The 27,036-nt window shown below is 39.3% G+C and overlaps 2 protein-coding genes and 1 long non-coding RNA gene across 3 annotated transcripts in view; 1 reads left to right on the top strand and 2 right to left on the bottom strand.

Annotated features, from left to right (window-relative positions):
* Positions 1-3,401, bottom strand: part of LOC107588403 (P2X purinoceptor 3-like) — a 6,714-nt gene extending 3,313 nt beyond the window's left edge. The window contains exons 1-4 of the mRNA XM_016276474.1: positions 3,268-3,401; positions 2,789-2,930; positions 2,335-2,342; positions 2,096-2,237 (exon numbers count right to left, since the gene is read on the bottom strand). Of these exons, the coding sequence (XP_016131960.1) occupies positions 2,096-2,237; positions 2,335-2,342; positions 2,789-2,930; positions 3,268-3,401 (426 nt within the window). The remainder of the gene's footprint in view (positions 1-2,095; positions 2,238-2,334; positions 2,343-2,788; positions 2,931-3,267) is intronic.
* Positions 3,402-9,954: 6,553 nt separating this feature from the next.
* LOC107588410 (uncharacterized) lies at positions 9,955-10,156 on the bottom strand. Its single transcript, XR_001609572.1, has 2 exons — positions 10,112-10,156; positions 9,955-10,022 (listed from the first exon to the last, which is right to left on the bottom strand). It is a non-coding gene; the product is annotated as an uncharacterized lncRNA (long non-coding RNA).
* Positions 10,157-24,912: 14,756 nt separating this feature from the next.
* Positions 24,913-27,036, top strand: part of LOC107588401 (uncharacterized) — a 16,730-nt gene continuing 14,606 nt past the window's right edge. The window contains exons 1-2 of the mRNA XM_016276473.1: positions 24,913-25,041; positions 25,819-26,157. Of these exons, the coding sequence (XP_016131959.1) occupies positions 24,996-25,041; positions 25,819-26,157 (385 nt within the window). The 5' untranslated portion in view covers positions 24,913-24,995. The remainder of the gene's footprint in view (positions 25,042-25,818; positions 26,158-27,036) is intronic.

Genomic DNA, 27,036 nt, shown 5'->3' with positions numbered 1-27,036 from the left:
GATATCTGCTTCGTCATGCCTGGAGCTGATCCGTGCTGGTCGCTGAGGAAATACATCAACTTTGCGCTGTGGATCACCGGATCGGCTTTCACCGTGGACGAAGCGGAGTCCAGCCCGGGGTCGTCACATGTGGTTGCCGCAAGCCCTCCGGACGCTCCTTCATCGAATCCGTTGGCCGCGCCGTTCTCAAGCCCACCGGCCTCCTCTTACTCCAGCCTGCCGCCGCTCACTCAAGGCCACCGTGTGTCACGCTGTGTGATTCATTGTGAAAGCGAAACGACTTTGTTTGGCTTTCCAAAAGAGGACACGACTAGAAATCAGTGGTTAAGTTGTATTTACAACACTGTTCCAGAACAGTTCAACCCAAATATTCAGATGTGTGCAACGCATTTTATGGAGGACTGTTTCCTGATCCTGAGAGCAGACTACAATGCTGGCTGTTCTGACTCACAGACTATAAGTACGTTTTCATTTAAAGGATTTGCCACTGATGATTCAAACGTGAGTTTTGAGCAGTGTAGAGTAGCGCTTGTTGTTTGTCATTTCTCCGATCACAAATGCAGACATGGTTTTATGTTTACGCGGCGCGATGCAACGCAACGCGTAAAAAGACAGTATAAGTCATTATAATCCATAATTATGTCCCCACTGAATGCAACAAATGCCTCGTTTATAATGTTTTTTTAAAATGTTTTTGCCCTGACAGGGCATCACAGTATGGTAGGGGCGTAACATTTCCGTCACACGCTTGAGGTATTCGGCCAATCACAACGCACTGGATAGCTGGCCAATCAGAGCACACCTTGCTTTTCAGACCGATGAGCTTTGTAAAAATCGATGCGTTTCAGAAAGGCGGGGCATAGAGGAGAAACAATAATGTACAGTATGTGGAAAATGTGTTTTTTGAACCTTAAACTGCATAAACACATTTCATTACACCAAATACACAAAATAATGTTCTTTTTAGCAACATCATATGACCCCTTTAAATAAAACTATACGCTTCACATTTTCTGCTTTTAAATCCTCAATTTTTATTTATTTATTTATTTAATTTTTTTGCTGTTATTGGGACGAGTTGGCTTTTTTTCTTAACATTTTGGTACGAATGCTGTGGACTGAACTTTGACTGAAGCGGGAATCGGGGCACCTCTAGCAATTTTGGGCCCTATGAAAGAATATGAGGTTGGGCCCCCTACCGCACCAAACATACACTATATTGCCCAAATTATTGGGAAAACTTAATAAAACCTAATCAATATAATTTCTAATCTTTTTAAACCTAACTATTTTGTACCGTATCCATGAAATTCTCTAGCCGTAAAGGCTATCTCTCCCGGGTTTTCTGCAACCATGATGCACGCGCATCCTGAATGTTTACAAACCGATAATTGGTCTATACAGTAAACCTCTATGCACTACTTGTTTTTTTTTGGTTCCCTGTTTTTAAATTAATATTTAAATAATTTAACGACACATTTACATATTCACGGTCACATGACATGCAAGTTAGATCAAATATTTGATCTCTTTTATAAGTATTTTATTGTGATCAATTACATTATTATTATTATTATTTAGCTTATATGCGATTTGAACTGAGATATGACATTTAAACGTAAATTCAAACATTCAAACCCTTTTGCATTTAATATGTTAAATCCAGTATAGCATTTATTTTGGTGGGATATTGTTGAAATGCTGTTAACTTCTGTACACAAAAAGTGTTGGAAATTATGCAGATGTGAATGTAAAGAAAGTGAACCCAGCACACACTGCGTCCCCAAAACCCCCTGCAACTCTCTCATGAACCCCCAAGGGTTCATTTGGGAAGCCCTGCTTTAGGGGTCCCTCTATATATTGTGTTTTGAAGCTGATCTCAATTGCTCTGCAGTAACTGCACGTTCTGGTTACAGAACAGACTGTTGTTTAACACCACACCAATCAAGACCAGACATATTAACTTTTGCTCTAAGAATTCAGCAGCAGTCAACAGAGAGATTTAATGGATAGTTTACAAAATATAATGAAATAGATCTCTTTGATAAACTGAAAACTGAGTGGTCAGATGAGAGGTAAAGCTGAGTGGACCTACTTTGTCAGTAATGTTATCCAAACTTTGATTGATGTGTCTCAGGATATCTCCCACTTTAAAGACCGGACAGAACGGATGGTCCACCGGGTCGTAATGACAGCTCTGAATGTAAGACTTGTTTAGGCTTGAAGGGAAATTGCCTCTGTGAAGATAAGAGAGTGAGAAACAGGACATATGAAGCAATGACATAATTTAAAAAATGATATTATTATTGTTTTTATTATTCTGTCCGTTTGAACTTTCTTTGCTGCAAAGGGGGATATATTAATTAAATTAAAATACAAATTTTAATTGAATTATTGACAATCACATTTCATCTCAAATGTTGGAAATTATGCAGATGTGAATGTAAAGAAAGTGAACCCAGCACACACTGCGTCCCCAAAACCCCCTGCAACTCTTTCATGAACCCCCAAGGGTTCATTTGGGAAGCCCTGCTTTAGGGGTCCCTCTATATATTGTGTTTTGAAGCTGATCTCAATTGCTCTGCAGTAACTGCACGTTCTGGTTACAGAACAGACTGTTGTTTAACACCACACCAATCAAGACCAGACATATTAACTTTTTCTCTAAGAATTCAGCAGCAGTCAACAGAGAGATTTAATGGATAGTTTACAAAATATAATGAAATAGATCTCTTTGATAAACTGAAAACTGAGTGGTCAGATGAGAGGTAAAGCTGAGTGGACCTACTTTGTCAGTAATGTTATCCAAACTTTGATTGATGTGTCTCAGGATATCTCCCACTTTAAAGACCGGACAGTACGGATGGTCCACCGGGTCGTAATGACAGCTCTGAATGTAAGACTTGTTTAGGCTTGAAGGGAAATTGCCTCTGTGAAGATAAGAGAGTGAGAAACAGGACATATGAAGCAATGACATAATTAAAAAAATGATATTATTATTGTTTTTATTATTCTGTCCGTTTGAACTTTCTTTGCTGCAAAGGGGGATATATTAATTAAATTAAAATACAAATTTTAATTGAATTATTGACAATCACATTTATCACATTTCATCTCAAATTAATCACATTTTTCACATTTCATTAGAAAATTAAGATCATTGCATAGATAGATAGATAGATAGATAGATAGAAGTCCCAAATTGTTTTTTTATATCATTATTTAAAACATTTACATTCATCATCAAAGGAAATAATCAACGCTTACCCGATGAAATAAAGAATAATTAACAGCTGGGTGACACGGTTGATGATTCCAACAGACCAGCTCTTCACCACAACCGATTTGGCTGTTTCATAGACGAAGAAGTCAGCGAAGAAGTGCAGGACTCTGTGAGCCATAGTAGAAGTGTGTAATATTAACAAGTGTAAGCTAGAGAAACTCTTGAGCTGAGATCCGGCGCAGGATAAACCAGTGTGTTCCTCACTACTGTTCGTCTGCTAAATGAGGGATCTTATTTTACTTGATGTATTAAAAAAAAAAAGAAAGAAAAAAAATGTCAACCACATTTTCCCTCCCCTTTTCGTGTTCATGCCTCTCCTCTCTGTGGCCCCCAGGGGCCTTGACTGTCCATTTCCCTAATAGCCTGCTCATTTGCTAATCTCTTTCCAGCTTTATTTTAGGGAAATCTCTCTCTTTTTTAACAAACCAAACCTTTTATACATATAAACACATTACTATGTCTAATTATAACAGTTGATTTGTGAAAGTGCCTTAGACTTACAAAAGGGCATGCATATTGTCTTTTACTTTAAATAAAGCATGCATTCATTGTATTCTTTATTGTAACTGCATTTTGTTGCATTTTGTCTTTTGTTTGACATTTTCATCACACATACAAAGTCACAATATGCATTGTCATTGTTGTTTTCATTAGAATCACAGTCTTCACAGTTTCACAAGTAAATGGTTAATTTTTACAAACTTCAAACTGATCACCCTTGTGGCATTGCTATCTAGTCAACCATTCAAAACCTGCTATTGTTTAGGATTGTATATGTTTCCATTGAAATAGAAATATTTATAATAGCTATGTTTCCATCCAAAGTTACGAATTAAACGTATGCGCAAAATTGGAATATCGCATAAAACATTTGCAAATAAAGCACGTTTCCATCCAGTGAGTTGAAGAGAACAATATCGTCACTTCCTGATTAACTTTCGCTAAATATCACGAAGAAAAACTAGCATTTCAGATGCTGTGCAATGAGACTGGTCCATTGGTTGGTCCAGTTTTATGTTGTCCCATCACAAAATCTCATCTTTTTTGATGCCCATTAAGGAATTTATTTGGTAAAATGTTTCCATCGTAGTTTATGCGCATGTTTTCTTACTGGATAAGAAATTTATCCTACTTAGTTGATCGCATAAGTTTTTTATTCGCATTTCTAGAATTTATGCGTATCTAGGCATTTCCATCCAGCGTTCTTTATGCGATATCCCAAAATGCACTTAAAAATTGGTAGATGGAAACATAGCTACTGTTTTCAGGGCTGGATTCACAGTATGGGCAAGGGGCACCATGCAACTGATACAAGCAATGTATTCTCCTTTAGAGACAATTTAAAGCAAAGATTATTGTTACATTCAATGCTTCAGTCACAGAAAACTCAACAGAATAATCTTCTTTGTATTTTGTAATTGCAACAAAACATAATAAGATTATGCAATACATAATAAGATAACACAAGATAGAAATCATCCTTAGAGGTGCTGAATGAAGCAAGTTACAGTATAAATGTTTCCATCGTAGTTTATGCGCATGTTTTCTTACTGGATAAGAAATTTATCCTACTTAGTTGATCGCATAAGTTTTTTATTCGCATTTCTAGAATTTATGCGTATCTAGGCATTTCCATCCAGCGTTCTTTATGCGATATCCCAAAATGCACTTAAAAATTGGTAGATGGAAACATAGCTACTGTTTTCAGGGCTGGATTCACAGTATGGGCAAGGGGCACCATGCAACTGATACAAGCAATGTATTCTCCTTTAGAGACAATTTAAAGCAAAGATTATTGTTACATTCAATGCTTCAGTCACAGAAAACTCAACAGAATAATCTTCTTTGTATTTTGTAATTGTAACAAAACATAATAAGATTATGCAATACATAATAAGATAACACAAGATAGAAATCATCCTTAGAGGTGCTGAATGAAGCAAGTTACAGTATAGAGACAATTTTTTTACTTGAACAACTTGAAAAATGGTGCGTATTGACGTTTTTTCCGCGGTTGAAACAAGACACCTTCTGATGTTCATTCATGTTTATTTTGTGCTATAACTTTTGTGCTATAACGGTTCACGTGCCGCTTGAGATGAGGCATCACAGCGATCTGTCATGACACATTAGAGAGCCACAAAACGGTATTTATTGTTTTGTAACCTGCTCTGTCTTGTCTGTCAGCACGTTGTCAGTTTCCTCTTTGCTCCGCAATGTATTTTTTACTGCGTGAGAACATGTGTCGCGTGAGAGAGGCATGGCTTGTCAGGCGTTGCAACAGGAACTAGTGGGGCAGGTCTTTATGAGTGGTCAATTACTGAATGAAATACATAAAACATGAACTGACAACTACATAAACACATAACAGTTCCATTTTGTTCATGTTTTTGGGTCCCATCGAAATATATGTGTAGCGTTTAACATTCCTATTCATTCACGTTGTACAAATACAAAATTGTCACCTAATAAAAAATATTTACATTTCTCTTGTGTACAGTAATGCCATTTTCCATTTGCTATTGTATTTTATAGTATGGAGATCAGTTTTCTTGGCAAACATGCTATTTCACTGTGACTAAATAGTTGATATTTTCAGACTGAGGTGTTACCGTAATTTAGCAGCCGTGGCTCACATCCGACTCTTTCTGTTATGTCCACTTCTCTGATCTGACTTGTGTACACAAAGATATCTATTAGTTCATTTCTCTTGCAGAGTATCTTGCTCTATATTGACAAAGTATTTGTCAATTAAAATGTACCACTTAAAGTAAAAATAGGATCAAAGTGATTTTAAAAAACCCTATTTTCCATAACACTGTAACCCATATTTACTGATTCCCTGGTTTACTAGGAAATTTCTGGAGTTCGTTGTGCTTAAAGTGAAGATCGCATTTCATCATCACTAAAGCGAGCCCATTATGTTTGTGGTCAATTACGACGTCACGTCATCTCCAACTGGAAAGCTTTCAGAGAAACGTCCTTGAGTGGACACAACTTCCCATAAATTACAGATGCCAGAGTCATGAACATCGTCGAGCACTGGCATTATCCACTCTCACACATGGCACAAAATTGATTTTCCTTCAAAGAGGACATACAACGGCACCCAGGAGACAAAACAGGAGTTTGACAGAGAGAGCGAGGATGGGATAAGATGGATTATTTTAATTATTTTTTTCTATTTTAAATATATTTACTCATAGAACAGACAATTTTTGTAAATATGATATTTTAATTGCATTTTAAACCATTTTTAAAAGGCAACACTGAGATTACAGTGAATTTAATGAAACTTGCACCATTCAATTTCAACTTACATCCAGACCATCCAGTACAGGCTCCACCCGTCTCTCTTACCCATATCATATTAAAAACCACAACTTCTTTTCAACTTCCCTTTGCTTTTGACAGACCGCATATCTTCACCATGAAAGTCTCATTCTGTATTAAAAGCCACAGGCTCTCATTGTAGGCCATTACTGGTACTTTATTCCCCTGATGGGGTTTATTTGCTTGCCTTTCAGTTCTAACAAAGCCATTTTGCTTGAATTTGGCAAGAAAGGATGATTGGTTGAGTCATCTTAGATGGCAGGGCATGTGTCGGGACGATGCCTTAGGAACTTTCTAAGTGGGTTCATTAAGAACATAATGGGGTTTAATTTCCCCCAATTCCAGGATATGCTACACTGAACAATCTTTAAACTTTTAGGCAGTTAAAAGACTGCTCTGTGCTTAATGCAAGTTAACCTCTATCCACAGTTTCTGTGACATAGTATTGTTTCATAAATGTGTGTAACATGTTTTTGTCGCCAGAAATGAGTTGTGTTTTTAGCACTTCTGGATCCATCACAATATTGAAATCAATGGGTTTTTGGTTAAAACACTATGATGAACAGGTAAACTCATCTACTCACTAGTGTGTTTATAACTGCACTCTCGCAAACTATTTTAACTCAAATGTTCGAAGAAAATTAATTGTAGATAAAGACTGAAAGAATTGTCGTAAGTTTAGTAATAGTGACGTTGAAATCATGTGACTGTGGTGTAGTTTGTTTATACCCCACAGTATGTTTAGATGTTTATATCTGGTGATTGTATTTAAGTGTTCAAGATTATATAAGAAATCATAAACTTTTTTGGTCACAGAATATATGATCTACAGTGAGACCATTTTTTGTAGGATTTAGAAGCTGAAATGCTAAGTTTACAATTTCATTAAATCATTTACATTAGTTCCTTTATTAAAACTGGCATATTATTTGAGCTGTAATTCTGTTTAAATAATTGTACAGTTATATTAGATTTACGTTGTCTTAGCATGGTGTCAGTGTGGAAAATTTCCTTGACAACATGTTGATGTTGTTTAGAAACTGGCTGTACGACTGAAGCACTATTTTAAAGATTGACCATTCACTTCCATTGAATGTGCTTAACTGAAAATTAATTATGCCACAAATGCAATCAACCGAGCATACATTTTATTGTCAGCACTTCCTCACCGCTTCTTCTCAACCAGTATGTTTCATCATATGTAAAGTCCCTCAAGTGTCTTCAGTCAAGGCATCACATGACCATCACACACACACACACACATGTTGTGTTTCCATGTTTTATGGGGACATTCCATAGGCGTAATGGTTTTTATACTGTACAAACTGTATGTGCTATTGCCCTACACCAACCCTACCCCTTACAGGAAACTTTGTGCATTTTTACTTTCTCAAAAAAACTAATTCTGTATGATTTTTAAGCTTGTTATATATGTGTGTGTGTGTGTGTGGAGAAAATAAAAAGAAGGCAAACCCCTCTACAAGTAAAGTCTATCCACACTTCCCTAAATTATGTCTGTCTACCAAAACAAAAAAAGAACAAATCTGAGAGCTTTACTGATGTCACTCTTAAATGAGGGTAAAATATTACAGGTACCTGTCTATATCCAAGTTCTCGGTCTGAATGGGAAAATGCTTAAAAAATGTGTTTGCGGCTCAAACATGGCACAGATGTAGAAAGTCTTGGTCCAAGTAACAATCAATTATTTATTGTGAAACCTGAGATGCAGGAATGTCTCTGTGCTGTGAGTGTGACATCAGCCAGATCCCGACTCCTCAGAGCTGGCTGATGTGGACGCGGGCTCCTCTTCTTCCTCCTCCTCATCATCAGATGCCTGCGATAGATAAGCAAGGTTAAAGGATTCAAATAAATCCAATAAATCCAATAAATCCAAGAGGAGAGGCATTAGTCACAGACCTTGCGTTTGCTGCCTCTGTCATGGTCAGATTCATGTCTGACTCTGAACTCTTTACTCTTAAAGCTGTTATTTCTGCCTTTTTTCTTTCTCTCCTTTTCTCCTCCACTCTTCTTCTTCCACCTTCCCTCCTTTCTTTTTCTTTCCTCTAAAAGCACAAGCAATAACTGTGTCAACATGCAGGGCTGCAAGTAACAGGCATTGTACTCAAATGTTTGAGGACAAAAAATATTTAGCAAGCATGCATTAAATTGATCAAATGTGACAGTAAAGACATTCATAATGTTACAAAAGACTTCTATTTCAAATGAATGCTGTTCTTTTGAATTGTTTTATTAATCAAAGAATCTTAAAAAATGTATCATGGTTTCCACAAAAATATGATGCACCACTGTTTTCAACATTGATAATCAGAAATGCTTCCTGAGCAGCAAATCAGCATATTAGAATGATTTCTGAAGAATCATGTGACACTGAAGACTGGAGTAATGATGCTGAAAATTCAGATTTGATCACAGGAATAAATTACATTTTACAATCTATATTCAAATTTTAAATTGTAATAATAGTTCACCATATTTCAGTTTTTTTCTTTTTGTGTGTTTTTGAGTTCAAACTGCTAAATATTCAGGCTTAGTTTCAATTGTGGATGTGCTAGGCTATATATTACTTAAAAAAAACTTTAAGAAATGCATGTTTTAATATGTCTTATGGCCACCAGTGATGTCACTGCAGTATTTGCATACTTAATTGTAATAGGCTTTTACTAAATCCGAATCATAGGTGACTGATGGAAAGTAACTTAAAAGTCTCACTTAAAGAAATAATAATAAAATAAAAACGATTAAAGCAAAACTAGTATTGAAATCAGAGATGTTCAAATATTTTAATATTTTTTTCTTAATAAGGTCTGTGAAGACATACTGGTTACTGGTGTGTGTGTGATTTTAATGCAGCTGACCTCTGTCAGGTCTTTGCCCTGCTGTTTCCATTTTTCTCCAGCCTTCTTGAAAATTTCAGTGACCGAAATCCCAGGAATCTCACTCTTGATTCACTCTCTAACAGCATGTAAGCGCTCATCAGCCTTTTAGGAGCAACTGCTTCCTTCACCTTTTTATGTTTGTCACAGAGACAGGAAGAGACGTTTTAATGAAGTGTTTCGTTTCAGGTTTCATTTTCTGAACTGTTGAACAGATGCCATTAAACTTAGGTATTGCATAGTGTTATTCATTTTGTGCCATTTTAACAGACAATAACAAATCAGCAAGGTGTCAAAAGCACCAGTGTGCATCTCTCTGATGCCTTTAATCTAACAGATAATGATATAAATGCTGAGATACTGACAAAAAAGTATGACCTCTTTCTGTGTTTTTCTCTTTCTTCTTCTTCACCACTTTCTTGGGCTTCTTTTCAGCTTTTTTCGTCTTGCCTTCATCCTCACTGTCTCTATCATCTGCCTCACTATCTCTCTCTGAAGCGTTACTGTAATTCCTGCACAGAGACAGCATTATATCATCAGAGTGAAAGACTGACAAACCTTGACAAAATCAAGGAAAACATTTTTTAAATCACTTTTAAACTTCTGGGACGTCGTCATCCTCTTCTCCAGGGTTGAAAGACTCATCTACAGAAAAAAAATAGATATTAACTGCAGTAACTATCAAACATTAAATATTAACTACAGTATCTAAAATTCACTTTGAGGTGCCATTACTTTAAAACAGATGCTTTAACATCAGATCAGTTTTTTATGCTTTCTGTAAATTTTAAATGATCACAACATCAACATAAAGCTTATATAAATATTATAGAAAAAACATCTCATTTTATGTATGTAACCATGGTTCCCTGAGAAGGGAACGAGACACTGGGGGATGCCTTCAGTGTGACCGGTGTCTGAAGCATACATCTAAACACAACAATAACATTGGCCGGCGACAGCCTGTGACGTCATCACCCGGCGTGACCACAGTATAAAAAGGCGCCGGGAAAACACGTCATCCGCTTCTTCGTCTGAAGCTTATGTCCGAAGCATGGCAAGGGAACTAGAGGACGCAGTGTCTCGTTCCCTTCTCAGGGAACCGTGGTTACCTACGTAACCTGAGATGTTCCCTTCCGAGGGAACTTTGAACTGTGTCCTCTAGGGGTCACTATGGGGAACGGTATACCCACGCCGCCATGCTGAGGGGAGTGCATGCCAGAAACCACACGGAGCACTAAGTACCAACTCTATCATAGCTATGGGAGTTGCCCCAAGGACGGCTGTCACTGACATTATCCCCTTCGGCCAAGAGCCCGAGCTGCATACCCTAAAAGAACTTACCTGTTAAGGGCAGGGCTAGGAAGCCCAAGCCTAGGGCAGAGCTCAAGGCTTGAAATCAGAAAAAAAGAGATTCCTTTAAGGGGATACGACCAGGTGTCTAAAAAAACCAAACCAGACCCTGGCATGCCACCCAGGGGGGCTACCGCCGGTTCTGAATAAACCTGCTCAAGGAACTAACTCGACAGATCTTTGGTAGCCACATCCTGCTCAGAAATGTATCAACAGAGATACATAAGTTGAGTGGAGCCCATGGTGAAAATCAGGGTTTAAACCAACCCAGAGAAAGGGAACGAAGCTGACCGCGTGTAACCCTTACCATACAGGATTTTAAAAAGTGCGCAGAATGCTTAGCGTGCACACTTACCACAATGTTGATTTTAGAAAGTGCACAGAAGCTCAGCATGTGCTCTTACCATAGCATGGATTTAGAAACACCGTTGCTTAAGGGGTAACCGAAGCTGTATTCAACCAGCCTAGGAACCCTACGTGACTGTGGCATGCTCACAGAACAACCTCCGAAGCATCTGCTCACAGATGTCTAGAAGGGAGCGGCGCACTTGCAAGAAGCTCTTCATGGTGAGGGGAGCACAACTAGCTCACTTAACAAGCAACCTACCAGGGAGACAGGAGATGGCCCAGCCACCTGGCATGACTGCTATCTGGAGCTCAAAAGAGCGGAGGCCCAACTTCAAAAACAGAAGGGGGACTCAGATGCTCAAATCGAGAGGGGCGTGCTAATATGAAACCCCCAAGGGTACTGCTAAGCTCGACCCAAAAGGAGAGCGGCTCATCAGGGAGGCGGAGAGAGGCCTAACAATCTGAGGCCGCTACTCAATGGAGCTCAAACGAGCGGAGGACTCGATGAGAGAAGTCCTCCGACGCTCAATGGGGGGCGGCAGGCTCAAAGACAACCCTCTGAGGTGAGGGGAGCACTGCTTGACCCAAATAGAGGCAGCTTATTAGGAAGGCAGCAAGCGGCCAAACTACCTGATGTCACTGCCACGGAGCTCAAGAGCAGAGGGTTCAACCCCTAGCGAGGAGAGAGAGGAACCCAGCTCGACCGAAGCGATCAATAGCCCAGGCTCAGGAGACCTAACTCTCAAGTCGAGAGGAGGACTCACCCAGTCTGCCCAGGACCGGCGAGTTCAAAGGGACCCTCCCGCAGTGAGGGGAGCACAGCCAAGTCCGGAGAGCAGATAGATCGCAAATGGGACATCAGAAATGGGATCCTGCTAGAAGGGGATCACACATTTCTACAGGGAACAACAGGGTGCCAAGATAGAGGCAACTGACCAAGGAGGCGACAGAGACGGGCCTAACACTTTCGTTGCAAATGGAGTTTTTTGGGAGCAGCGCTCTCGGCTCTCAAGCTGAGGTGGGCCCTTACAGCACATACAGGGAGCGACTCATAGCTAACCCTCACAGTGAGGGGAGCTCTTCTTAGCTCGGCCAGAAGGAGGCACTAGATTAGAAGGGGTAACCCAGCAGGGCCCAATCCACAAGAAGAGCAGCTCAACAGGGAGGCAGAGAGAGGCCTAACAACCTGAGGCTGCTACTCAGTGGAGCTCAAATGAGCAGAGGACTCAATGAGAGAAGTCCACAGCCCGGCTTGACCCAAATAGAGGCAGCTTATCAGGGAAGCAGCAAGCGGCCCAACTACCTGATGTCACTGCCACGGAGCTCAAGAGCAGAGGGTTCAACCCCTAGCGAGGAGAGAGAGGAACCCAGCTTGACTGAAGCGATCAATAGCCCAGGGTCAGAAGACCTAACTCTCAAGTCGAGAGGAGGACTCACCCAGTCTGCCCAGGACCGGCGAGTTCAAAGGGACCCTCCCGCAGTGAGGGGAGCACAGCCAAGTCCGGAGAGCAGATAGATCGCAAATGGGACATCAGAAATGGGATCCTGCTAGAAGGGGATCACACATTTCTACAGGGAACAACAGGGTGCCAAGATAGAGGCAACTGACCAAGGAGGCGACAGAGACGGGCCTAACACTTTCGTTGCAAATGGAGTTTTTTGGGAGCAGCGCTCTCGGCTCTCAAGCTGAGGTGGGCCCTTACAGCACATACAGGGAGCGACTCATAGCTAACCCTCACAGTGAGGGGAGCTCTTCTTAGCTCGGCCAGAAGGAGGCACTAGATTAGAAGGGGTAACCCAGCAGGGCCCAATAAGAGACAGTCCACTGGTGCAGCTGGACACGGTCTCATGCTCTCTCAATAGAGAGCGTGGGTTCCGTGTAACCAGACCCGACGAAATAGCGGGACCAAATAACTATTCATGCGTACTGAGCTTACTGCTCCTCAGAGCAGAAGCATACAAGAGGGGTTTCAGCAGAAACACAAATCCCTTGTACCTCAGGGAACGCAGTGTACTCAAGCCCACTCCGCAGAGGGGCTATTACTGGTTCGAACATAAGGGCAGTGTGACAGGGAGGACCGCAGACTTGACCGTCTATGGAGTGTTGAGCCCCTCAATGCCTCAGTGAAAGGAGCTCTAGCTCAGAGAACATGCATGATGGACAAGGATGCTTACTGCTCCTCAGAGCAGAAGCATACAAGAGGGGTTTCAGCAGAAACACAAATCCCTTGTACCTCAGGAAACGCAGTGTACTCAAGCCCACTCCGCAGAGGGGCTATTACTGGTTCGAACATAAGGGCAGTGTGACAGGGAGGACCGCAGACTTGACCGTCTATGGAGTGTTGAGCCCCTCAATGCCTCAGTGAAAGGAGCTCTAGCTCAGAGAACATGCATGATGGACAAGGATAGACTCAAATCTCAGGAGACCCCTTAGGGTGAGAGATGAGTAGCGCACCCTGACCAGTTTAAGATAGGGAGCCTGGATCCAGTACCGATGAGTGAAACCATCACTACAATCGGTCAACAGCAGGAGGTCCTGACTTAGCAGGGGGGTCAAACCAAAAAAGTCAGAGAATAGAACAGGTCCGAGTAGCACTGCAGAGAAAGGCTAGTATTGAATACACAAAAACTAGCAATAGAGTAGATGAAATGGATCGTACTCACCAACCATGGCTCCCGCGCATGACTCAGGCTCATGGATATAGGCTGGAGGCGAAATTCGAAGAGCACTGGGGTCCGGACCATCAGTAGGTAGTTCTATGAGACATAGAAACTAGCCAAAACATCATAGGTCCAGCATAAGAGACTGCAATGCAAGCGCAGGAGGCTCTACCTAACCTTATTTAGGAGGGAAGCTTTTTTAGGGGAATTAAGGGGAGAAAGATGAGAGCAGATGTAAATACTCTCAGAGGGAGGTGAGTAGATGGCTCAGGTTTTACTCTGGTCCAGACGAGAGCGTTGAGAACGCCTAGTCTGGATCACCTCCCTCAAATCTTGCCTGTCACTCTTTGACCCACGCCCCTTTTGAGCCCTACCCGCAGGCGGGGAAGGGGCATGAGTCACGACACTAGTCTTCTGAGCCCACCTTTGATCCTTAGATCGAGACGAGCCAGGACCCCTTTGTTGTTCGAGCTCAGACCTGGAGCTTCGTGGAATGAAGGATTTAAAGGCAACTGAGCACGTCTTGGCCTCCTTAAACTTCTCGACCACCGTCTCGACGGAAGTGCCGAAAAGCTCAGAAGGGGAAACTTGCGTATCAAGAAGAAAGCCCTTCTCTTTCGACCCGATATCCGCCAAATTCACCCACAGATGTCTCTCCGTAACCACTATGGCCGCCATGGATCTGCCAATGGCAGTGGCAGCCTGCTTAGTGGCACGGAGAGCAAGATCTGTGGTGCAACGCAACTCAGCCTCCTCATCAGGGGATAGACCCTGACCCTTATCCAGGTCTTTCAGCAGATCAGCCTCATAAGCCTGAAGCACCGCCATGGTATGCAACGAGGCTGCAGCCTGACCTGCTGCCGCGTATGCCCTGCCATTCAAACGAGATGTATCCTGAAGGGGTTTGGATGGCAGGGAGGGAGCCTTAAGATGGCTTTAAGAGAAGGTGTCTCCCCCATAGGGAGATAGCAAGCCAGCGTCTCTTCAACAGGGGGAATCTTCTCATAACCATTCTCACACATCCCCTCAATGTTGGCATAACTAGTATGCTGGAATCTATGGATGCGAAATGAGAATGGATTTTTCCAAGCCTTCTCGATCTGCAAGGAAGGCAAATGGAAGGCTCACCTAAGCTGGAGGGCTATGGCTAGAAAGAAAATGCTCATCGAGGCGGCCTCGAGGCGTCACCTTTATCTGGCACGATCCATAACCTCAAGCAGCTCATCATACGCGGGGCAGGAAGATTGGGAGGACTCAGTCTCAACTTCCTTGTCCTCATCTGACATCTCCTGCTCATCCTGGCTTGGAGCCAGCAGAGCACTAGCCGCTGGATCAGACGATGTAAGAGAAACAGCATCGTCATCCAGCAGCTCACTCTCATCCTTGACTGATGAGCGCGAAAGGGAAAGATCCTTTTTCAACTCATCAGCCCGGTCCACCTGCTATTCTCACAAGCTCATTTTCCTCCGTGCCTCAGCAGCGGAGGATCCTGAACCACGGGGAGCTGATGGCTGTCCCTCTTTCCTCGAAAAGAGAGACAAACGAGAGCGGAGCTTTTTCATAGGAAAACACTCACAGTGCACGCAAACTGCCCCCTCAAGGACATCACGCACGTGCTCTTCGCCCAAACAAAAGATGCAAAGATTGTATGTGTCATCAGGTGTCCAATAATGAGGACACGGATCCACACACTTCTTAAACGCCTTAGTAGTGCTTGCCATGGTGAAGAAGAGTAATCATTCTTATCGGAAAAGCACGCTTCAAACAAAACAGTCCTTGAAGACGAAGAAGAGGATGACGTATTCTCCCGGCGCCCTTATTTACTGTGGTCACGGCGGGTGATGACGTCACAGGCTGTCGCCGGCCAATAGTATTGTCATGTTTAGATGTATGCTTCAGACACCGGTCACGCTGAAGGCGTCCCCCATAGCGACCCCTAGAGGACACAGTTCGAAGTTCCCTCGGAAGGGAAGCATAATTTAGTCCCTGTAACTGTACAAATTTAAATTGTACAACAATGTAATAATTGACAACTATTCAAACTTGATATTCAGTGTATTGTAATCAATTATTTTAAAATTACAAAATTAAAAAAAACATTTTACAAAACACTTTCATTTGGACTTTCTATAGAATGGTGGGAAGATAAGTAAATCTTCAAATGTCAAGCTAACCATTATAATGTTTTTATAACAAATATGATCAAACAAATATTTTTCTTTATACATTTGTTTGAATTGATTGGAAATAAGTTGATAACTGCAGACCAACATTTGCATCCAAGATTGGGCTCCTGCTGAGTGATGGTTTAATTCAAACCCTTTACCCATTACATTTATTTTTATTTTTCTATTTAATTTTGATGCTTAATTTTATTGTTCAAATACTTTAAACCATTTTTTGAGTAATGCTGATATAATATTTACTTTTATCTCCTAAGGTTGACATGCAATATTTTGTGAAAAGTTATGTTTTTAAGTTAAGTTAAAAACATGGAATGTACCATATATTTAGTTTGCATTATGTGTTTTAGTTTAGTTTAGGTGATTTATCAATGCTGTCTCCCTCTTCTCTGATCTTGCCCTCTTCTTTCATTCTCTCCAGGCAAGCGTCATGCTGGTCTTCATCAGAATCGCTGTAGCCATCTGCACCTTTCATGCCCTAACACACACAAACAGTTCGATAAATAATGTGAATGTAACACATCACTGTGTATGCTGCTGCTGTCCACAGGACGTTAATGTTGTAAAAGTGTGTCGCCATCAGGGGCACTTCAGTATAAACACACACAGAGTCTGGATCATAGAATTAGAGGGTCAAACGCTCTTCCTGCTTATTCCCATGAGTGCAGATCCATCAACAGAATGGGTTGTTTATTTAGTTAAAACCAGTTTCAGATTGTGCGTCCATCCATGCGTGAACACGACATGCATGTGCATTTGGGTATGTCCAGAGAAAAAGCTAGCGTAATCTATTTAATTATAACTCAGACAACATTTGGAAGAAAACATGATCACTAATCTGTAAGAACCAGTAAGAGAAAAGATACAAGGGAAAGAAAGGAAATGGATACTGCACATGTAACATAATGTGATTTTATGATGTTATTATCCAACATTGCGAATGCTGTGATCATTTTTATGTATGAGAGAGAAAAGACCATTGCTTTAGAAATGAATATTAGTTAGTTTCTTCTAAAGCACGGTGATTAAGTTAAATCTCATGCAATCAATACTGTGATTAAGATAATAAGAGTACTCACATTATGCAGTTATGATTACTGTGATTTAATTGCACTCAACAGGCATGTAAATGCTTTAATTGCTTTTCTGCTCTGACCAAAGTGCCAATGAGTTACTGCTGCGAGATATGATGTCCTGCACTCATGCGCATGTTTAACAATATGGAGAAGCAGAAGAAACTTGAATTTGTTCTAATGGTGTGTATACACTACTGTTCAACAGTTTGGTTCTGTAAGATTCTTTTAAATATTTTTGTCTCCTATATTCTCATCAAGGCTGGATTTATATGATCATAAAAACAGTAAAAAATACTTGTAAAATATAAAAAAAATAACACATGATCCTTCAGAAATCATTATATGCTGATTTGCTGCTCAAAAAACATTTATTATCAAAGTTAATATTTAATTTAATATTGATAGCTTTTTTGTGGAAACCATATTTCTTTTCAGGATTCTTTGATAAATAGGAAAAAGAACAGCATTTACTTGAAATATGATTTTTTTTGTAACATCATAAATGTCTATACTGTCACTTTTGATAATTTTAATGCATCCTTCTTGATTAAAGACAAAAAACCTTATTGACATTGAACATTTAAATGGTAGTCTAACTGTGCTTTTAGCTAGATTGTTTATAGATTTATAAAGTGTTGATACACATTATCATTAGAGAGAAGAGAGACAGATCCAGTCAGCCAAGCTAATGCCTCTGGCAGAGAGAGAAAGTCCAGTGTATTCGCTCGCTCATGTTGAGAGCAAGACTGATATCTTCATCTTTGGAGAAGAGGAGGATGAGGAAATGATAACGTGTCTGACTCTGTTTAATGTGCAGGTTGAGGCTGATCTGGAAATTAAAATGCAAGACTGGGTCAAGAATCAAGGAAAAACCCTCTAAATAACCACGAAGCATCATTTTTTCAAAGCATCTGTAAAGTTTTACTCGGCTCATAATGAAGAAATCCTGTGACTGTACATGTAACCAGGTGGCAGCAGAACCAATGCATTATTTAGAATGGAACTCACAAAAAAAAATCAAATTCAGAGTTTTGTTTACATGAACCCTAAATGTTGCAATTCAGTTCACATATTTGCTTACATGTAATTACATGTAATCTGTACGAACTGGAGAATGTCCACGATATTACCATACCACGATAATGTTACCAGAGCTATAGTGTAAATGTAGCTTTGCGATGATGACATATCCAAAAAGAAAGCAAGCATTTATACCAAAAGATTTTTTAAGCAAAGATTTAGTAAATCAGTGTCCGCAGTCTCCTCCACGGACCAGTTTCTTAAGACATAACATATACTTTCATATGCCATAAAACATATGTAAACATTTGCATCATGGTACTGTGCTTGTGTGCAAGGTATTTTTGAATCTGATTAAGAGGAGAGTTGGATTAAAGCATTTGCATGCTTAATTTTTTTTCCTGTTAATCTGATTATTTTAGGTGTACACCATGTCTTCTAATTCAAATGACATTTCAATATAGCTATTAAGTTTAGTTTATCTTTGGTGGGTGAATCACATAAAACTCACCACAAAGAACATCTGCCTCAGGTCCTTAATGACGCAGTAATTAATTGTAATTTTTCTAGATTACCTTTTTTAAAATTTTCTAGTTTTAAGTTTTAAATTGAATTTTAATTATTTGCATTTACACAATTGTAATATTTTTAAATACTTTCAACTTTAACATTTTCAACTTAATAGTTCACAATAATAGCCATATGAAATGTTTTATATTATTATTTTTTTTTAAAGAGGAGAGTTGGATTAAAGCATTTGCATGCTTAATTTTTTTTCCTGTTAATCTGATTATTTTAGGTGTACACCATGTCTTCTAATTCAAATGACATTTCAATATAGCTATTAAGTTTAGTTTATCTTTGGTGGGTGAATCATATAAAAATCACCACAAAGAACATCTGCCTCAGGTCCTTAATGACGCAGTAATTAATTGTAATTTTTCTAGATTACCTTTTTTTCAATTTTCTAGTTTTAAGTTTTTAATTGAATTTGAATTATTTGCATTTACACAATTGTAATATTTTTAAATACTTTCAACTTTAACATTTTCAACTTAATAGTTCACAATAATAGCCATATGAAATGTTTTATATTATTTATTTTTTTTAGATGTTTTTCCTGGATTTATGAAAATATATAAACAAATCTATAGAATTATATAATAAATTTGTATAAATTAATATACAGTAAATGTCATTATTATTGCTTTGAGAAGAACATTTTACTGTACAATAGTAATATATTTTCTGTCACAATTTCTTCAAATGAAACCGATTTCAAAATCTTATTTTGTGTCATCATTTACAAACTGTGCTTCTTTATCAGGAAAATGTTTTTACAAATTGCAGTAATCACTGAGAGCTTTGTTAATACATTTTAAAATGACACATGCAGGGCTTAAATTTGACATTATAAATATCCTTACGACATCTGGCTTATTTAGCTGTTTTTTTCTTTAGCTGTATAATTTGATTTACAATGCAGGTCATTTTTGTCCCTAATATTTTTGTTTCAGTGGTTTGATTTACTTATGATGGTCAAATTTACATTGAAGTTAACAGGGAACATCATCCATTATGATTTTGTGCCAGACCTCGTGGATTCAAATTTGGGTAACAATTGATAGAAGATGTGAAAATCGTGACAGATGTTTTCTTTAGTAGATTTCAGCAATGGTTTTTATTCTCAGTCTCAGCCAATTTTTTCCCTGTGGCCACACAATGACTGAAAAACAAATTTATGAGCTAGTTATTTTTGTCAAAACTTGGCTTGTGCAAGACTTTAAAACTGCATCAGCACATGATGTCAAATTCCTGTTCTCTCACAGAAACTGCAATAGGTGTATTCATATATTGTGAGTACACAGATGAGTGTCAGTCAGGCTTTTCTGTCAGAGAGAGAAGTGATTGTGTGACTGAAGCAGCATCACACTCTTCTGCCGGGATTGGGCTCTTCTGGAAACTGGACTTTAGAGAAATAATGCTGATCTTTGGACTGATGCTGCTGCTGCAAACTGCTGCATGTGAGTCACTTTCACACCAAACTCATGCTGCTGATGGCATAAAAAAAAGAGAATTAAATCAAATAAAAAAATCTCTGAAAAAAGCACTATATTAGAATGTTTTCAGAACAGTCTGCAGTGCTCTAGTATTAGTCTTTATTATTTTAAGTGTTAAGTGTTACAGACTCATGAAGTCAAAATTTGACGTTTGTGGCCTTAAGTTTACTATTTACCCTATTTTAGTTTAAGTACCCTAATCCTAACCCTAAGTAAAGAAGTCTGAATTCATCAACCCCTCCTTCATCTCAATAAACTCTCATTAGAAATCTCTCTTTGTAAAGTATAACAGTGTAAACATATTACTTTACCTTGCAAACTTAGCTAACATTTTATTTAAAATGGTTTAGATACTTCATGCGCCTCATTAGCTATTGAATGCCTGCTGTTTTAAAATAGTGTGAAAACTATTTAAACAGTCATTTGATACATTGTTGTCACATGACTAACCTACTGTACGCTGCATGTTTAATTCAGTCCAACTTTCACCTCAGCAATACATTTTGTTTAGAAATGTCTTGACATTGACTTATACTGAGTCGAGAAGGAGTTGTGTGACGGTCACGTGTCCCTCCCTCCAGCTCCTATTGACTCAGTGGAAGTGTCAATCAGCTGCTCCTCCAGTGGGGCGATGAGGGTTTTCTGCTCCTCTGAGGGCGATCAGATCCTCTACAGCTGGACTCTGAATGGAGGTCCACTGATGGATGGAAACTCCAGCATTGATCTGGATGAGGGAACTGATGGAAACATCAGCTGCAGTGTGAAGAACCACGTCAGTCACAGACAGAAGACTGTTAATGTCAAACAATGTCCTGGTGAGCTTTTAATACATGAATGTCCACATATTTATAAAAACCACAGTGACAGCAACAAGAGTGATGAAGATGAGCGAATCTCACAAAACCTGTCAAGAACATGTCCAAGTCACATTTCACCACAAAATCCTCTCATGCCAGAGTGCAATATTTCTGATGCATATTTTGATGAACTGTGATGGTTTTATCTCCTCTAGGACTCTTTATATTTTTGTTTATTCATAAGAGTTTTTTCCCTTCTTTTTTTTTTTTTATTAAATAAGACTAGATTTAGACCAGCTTAAGGTCAATCTTTTTTGTCTTTGTTTGTTGTTTATATGTATTTTATTAATTTACTTACTTTTTATATTTTTCAGTTGATAAATTATAAACAGACAAACAAACATTTCACCCCCAAATCAAAATAAATTATATTTTGCATGAAGAAAATTAGGACTATTTTACAACCCATTCATTTTATTTGCATTGCCTTTTTTCATGAGAATTAAAAGCACTCCTGCTTCCTAAATGTTCTTTACTCTAATGTTCTAGATTTTTTTGTATTTGTTATTATTTACAGTGATAATTGTTTTTGATTCTTATTGCTGCAATTGCATTTATTTTCATTCTATGCAGTTGCATATGAGGTTTCTCTCAGGTATTTTATGATGATAATATAATGATTTTATTTGCCATAATTTAAAGATGGAATACAAATACAACCATTACAGTATGTACAGTATACTTTACAATTTTATAATATAATTATTTTCCACATATTATAGTAATTATATATATATATATATATATATATATATATATTCCAATAATACATTGAGAATGTATAAATTTTTTTCCCCGTCATATGTCAGAAATGATATTTGAGGAGTAAATTCATGGGCTAGGATTGCAAAATGGTTTAATGCCACTAAAAACATTCAATGAAACGTGAATACAAAATATTACAGTTAGTACAGTTAATCAGATTTTGAACTGAAATGTGATCGGGACATGACTTAGACAGGTTTCATGAGATTTAAACAAATTGATTCTCTTAATTGGCCACGTAATACTTCAAAATGATAAATTATGATTAATTATAAATTACTCTGCAGTAATTTATACTAAGGAGAAAACAGGTGATTCTGCAATGATTTTTTTGTTACAGGACCAACTACTGCATCTGTGACCTTAACTGTAGCAAAAGATTCAGAATATGGTATGAGTTTCTCATCAGCTGGTATAAATCTCACCCATCGAGAGGGTTAATACATGAATGTCCACGTATAAAAAACACATCAACACCAACAATGCAAAACAGTCAGTTCTCCTAATTGGGTTCTTCGGTGAATTGTGTTGAAGTGGTTCAAAGAGAGAAAGCAGGTTATTCTGTGTTGATGTTTTATTACAGGACCAACTACTGCATCTGTGATCTCTAGTTTGACCTCTGCAGTGACCAGTAGCAAACAGACATCCGAATGAGATTCTAAACACACTTCTGGAAACATGAAGGATGGGTTCTGATTTCTGTCTGATTGTTGTTTTCAGTGTTTTCAGTGTCTGTGTTTGTGCTGGTCTGGTGTTTTCAGCTGATGGTTCTTTTGGGTTTGTTTGGAGGGTTTCACATCTACATGAGACACACGTCAGGTGAGTGACATTTATTATCACCATTATGGATTTGACATGCAAATATTAAAAGGGTCATATGATGCTGCTAAAAAGAACATTATTTGGTGTATTTGGTGTAATGAAATGTGTTTATGCGGTTTAAGGTTAAAAAAACATATTATTTTCCACATACTGTACATTATTGTTTCTACTCTATGCCCTGCCTTTCTGAAACGCATCAATTCTTACAAAGCTCATCGGTCTGAAAAGCGAGGTGTGCTGTGATTGGCCAGCTATCCAGTTCATTGTGATTGGCCGAATACCTTAAGCGTGTGACGGAAATGTTACGCCCCTTACCATACTGTGATGCTGTGTCCGGCCGGAGCGACGATTCAGAAACCAATAAAACCCATTATAAATGAGGCATTAGTTGCATCCAGTGGAGACATAATTACAGATTATAATGACTTATACTGTATTTCAATTCTTACAAAGCTCATCGGTCTGAAAAGCGAGGTGTGCTGTGATTGGCCAGCTATCCAGTTCATTGTGATTGGCCGAATACCTTAAGCGTGTGACGGAAATGTTACGCCCCTTACCATACTGTGATGCTGTGTCCGGCCGGAGCGACGATTCAGAAACCAATAAAACCCATTATAAATGAGGCATTAGTTGCATCCAGTGGAGACATAATTACAGATTATAATGACTTATACTGTATTTTTACGCGTTGCGTTGCATCGTGCCGCGTAAACATAAAACCATGCCTGCATTTGTGATCAGAGAAATGACAAACAACAAGTGCTACTCTACACTGCTCAAAACTCGCATTTGAATCGTCAGTGGCAAATTCTTTAAAAATGAAAACGTACTTACAGTCTGTGAGTCAGAACAGCCGGCATTGTAGTCTACTCTCCCAGGATCAGGAAACAGTCCTCCATAAAATGCGCTGCACACATATGAATATTTGGGTTGAACTGTTCTGGAACAGTGTTGTAAATACAACTTAACCACTGATTTCTAGTCGTGTCCTCTTTTGGAAGGCCAAACAAAGTATTTTCGATTTCACAACGAAACAGTGTCACACAACGCGACCTAGAGTGAGCAGAGGCTGGGGGCTAGAGTGAGCGGAGGCCGGTGGGCTTGAGAACGGCGCGGCCGGTGGATTCGACGGCTGGATTCGGCGGCTGGACTCCGCTTCGTCCACAGTGAAAGCCGATCCGGCGATCCACAGCGCGAAGTTGTAGTATTTCCTCAGCGACCAGCACGGATCAGCTCCAGGCATGACGAAGCGATATCCTCTTGGAGGACGATGTCCTCTTTTGGAAGGCCAAACTAAGTAGTTTAGCTTTCACAACGAAACAGACAGTTTCCCTGAGTGTGAAGGTGATGATAATGTGATGCTATTAGGAAAGAATCAGGAAGATCAGAAACTGAGAATGAGAAGAATCAGAGTACTACATGAACACACAGCAGAAGATTCATGAGACCAGCAGCAGATCATCACATCTATGAGAAATGTCACAGAATCTCACATGAATCCAGCTTTCACCTGTCAAGCCAGGAGATGTTTTCTACAGGTTTAGTTCTTCTTTAATTAGTTTTTTTAAAACTAATTTTTAAATTAGATTTTTTAAATGTAGCTTATAAATAAGTTAAAATAGATACGATTAAGTTTATTTTAAAGAGTGAGGTTTTGAATTAAATGAAGCAGAGCGCGGTGGAAAGAGTTCAGCTGTAGTTGTCGTTTCCTTCTGCAGGTGTCGCTCTCTACAAGAGCAGCTCGTAGCTACACTGCTCCAGTAAACAGAAGAGTGAATCCAGATAGGCTGAAGGTCAGAATCCTCTCTTCATTCACACATGAACTGACTGGTTCCGAGTCAAACGCTACAAACACCATCACACACTCAATGAGAGGAAGACATTACAAACAGCCTGCATAACACTCACATGTAGACCAGATTTTGGTTTACTCTCAATACAACTGTCAAGAGCATTTCATCAATACAGTAAAGATACTGCTTTATTTGATTTGCAGGAGAATCTGTCAAGTAATTTACATAATTAGTCATTTTACAACTCTTCCCCACTTGTTCCTTTTCTTGCCTGAAAATGTTACTTCTTTTTCCATCTTTTAGTTTCACACTCTTGTTTTAGATGTAACATCATCTGCCTTCCCCCATCAGAGGAAACTTCCTCCTTCCTCAGTGAAGAGGTCAGAGATTTCCTCATGTGTCAATCCAGTCTGAGTCTCGCCGTAAAGACGCTTCATGAGAGCCAGAACAGAGATGGACAGAAGTCCAGACACTCGTGTCACGATCTGAAGCAGCATCACACTCTTCTGCTGGGATTGGGCTCTTCTGGAAACTGGTCTTTGGAGAAATGATGCTGATCTTTGGACTGATGCTGCTGCTGCAAACTGCTGCATGTGAGTTATGATGCTGTTCAGTCAGGTGAACTTCTGATAAGAAACATTTCTGCTGTAATATTACATTAAGAGTCTGCAGTGATCTAGTCATAGATCAGCTGAGCTTCTTAACAATTTGGAGTATTAAAAAATGCGAGAGTGTGTGTAAACGTATTTATTCTTTAAAAAAATATTTTTGTATTATATGGAGGATTCATCAAAGAATGTCTGTCCATTAAAAATTATATCAGAATGATTGAGACATTATTAATAAAGAGAGACTTGTCACAGGTTAACAGAAACAGAATGTGCAGGACAGTCACAATGTTCTGCATTATCAGAATATCCCCTTAGAATGTTAGAAAGTGAAAGCATGATAGTTTATTTTAATAAAATCAACATTTAGATTTGCTTTTTGACTGATGACATACAGACTAGTGTTTTAAATTAAATGGAATGTTTTATTGTAGCAGTTATTTTTATTACACACTAAACTTTCACTTAAATCTGTCAAGCTTGTGAGCTTGTTCAGTATAGTAATTCAGAAGGAGAGACACAAATGACAATTTCTTTACAGAAAAGAGTTATGCATCTGTTTATAATGAAGATTATTTTAGATGACCTGAGATCAGATGTGTGAAATCAGATCAAGTGTCTGTCAGATGTGTTTTTTTCTGTTGAACTTTGATTCTGTAAATGTTTGTCATTTGTGTCTGATTTTATTTCATAATGCGAGAGATATTTATACACATTGATCAGTGTGTGTGTGTGTGTGTGTGTGTGTGTTTTGTTCTTCAGGTCTGGATCAGTTCTGCAAGTTTAATCAGTCTGTTCCCTGTTACGGAGCTCTGCGACACAAGCTCAATGTGCTGATGGTGCGGGAGGCTAGAAAATATGACGATATGAAGATACAAAAGAGAATAAACTACAACAAAACAACTGATCCAGTTTGTAGAGTAAAGAATGGCAGGATGAGGAATTGTGATCTTTATAGTAACAGAACTGAAGTTGCAGTCATTAATGGGACTCTGATAATAAACCGTGTAATCAGAGCAGATTCAGGGAATTACACTTTATCTCTCTATCATTGCTCAAACTGCTCAGAAACATCCACAGATCTTCAAGTGAATGTTGAAGGTACAGAAACCCTCTCTTCAGACTCATTACAGTCTCATGTTCTCCAAAGATCTCACTCTCTCAAATGAATCAGTTGAATCTCTGTGAAGATTTTTAATCATGCAGCTCATTATTGAATATCTGTACACTGCCTGCTGTTTTAAAAATAATTTGAAAACTATTTAAACAGTCATTTGATACATTGTTGTTACATGACTAATGTCTCGGTTACGTATGTAACCCTCGTTCCCTGAAGGAGGGGACAGAGACGTTACATCAGTGACTGACGAATTGGGATCCTCGCTAGAGAGACCAATCACCTTCGAGTGTAAACAAAACAAGCCAATAAGTGTTGGAGTGCGATCTTTGCGTCGCGCACCCCGCCCCGCAGCGCGGGTATATAAGGAGAGCGCGTGCAGTCGCACATTCGGTGGTACAGCAACTGTGGTGACTGAATGTAACGTCACCGTACCCTCCTTCAGGGAACGAGGGTTACATACGTAACCGAGACGTTCCCTTTCAGTCAGTCACGTTCGACGTTACATCAGTGACTGACGAATTGGGATCCGTATGGAAAACGCCACTATTGCTGTTATTTTATTGGGGAATCACTACACATGGGCACCTAGCCCAGCACAAGGGCTGACCTTGGGCATACACATGTGTGCTGGACCTGGTGTCTGGCGCTCCGCCACGCCTGACCGCCAGGGGTGCGGGAAGAACTTCAACAGGGTTCACCAAAAGGGGAAACTGACTGAGAAGCACTTATGCGCACGTATCCGGTCCATAGAGGGGAATGGGGCAACAAGCGTGATTGACACAGAGCGGGTCCGGTGTTACTGACCATCTGAGGTAAGTACACGAGAGTACACGGGCTCTACACGGAGATTATAGAATCTC

This window comes from Sinocyclocheilus grahami, unplaced genomic scaffold (genome assembly GCF_001515645.1).
Source record: "Sinocyclocheilus grahami isolate Dianchi unplaced genomic scaffold, SAMN03320097.WGS_v1.1 scaffold102.1, whole genome shotgun sequence".
Classification (NCBI taxonomy): Eukaryota; Metazoa; Chordata; class Actinopteri; order Cypriniformes; family Cyprinidae; genus Sinocyclocheilus; species Sinocyclocheilus grahami.
Note: the sequence above shows the minus strand (reverse complement) of the source record. Positions and strands in the feature narration are given on the sequence as shown.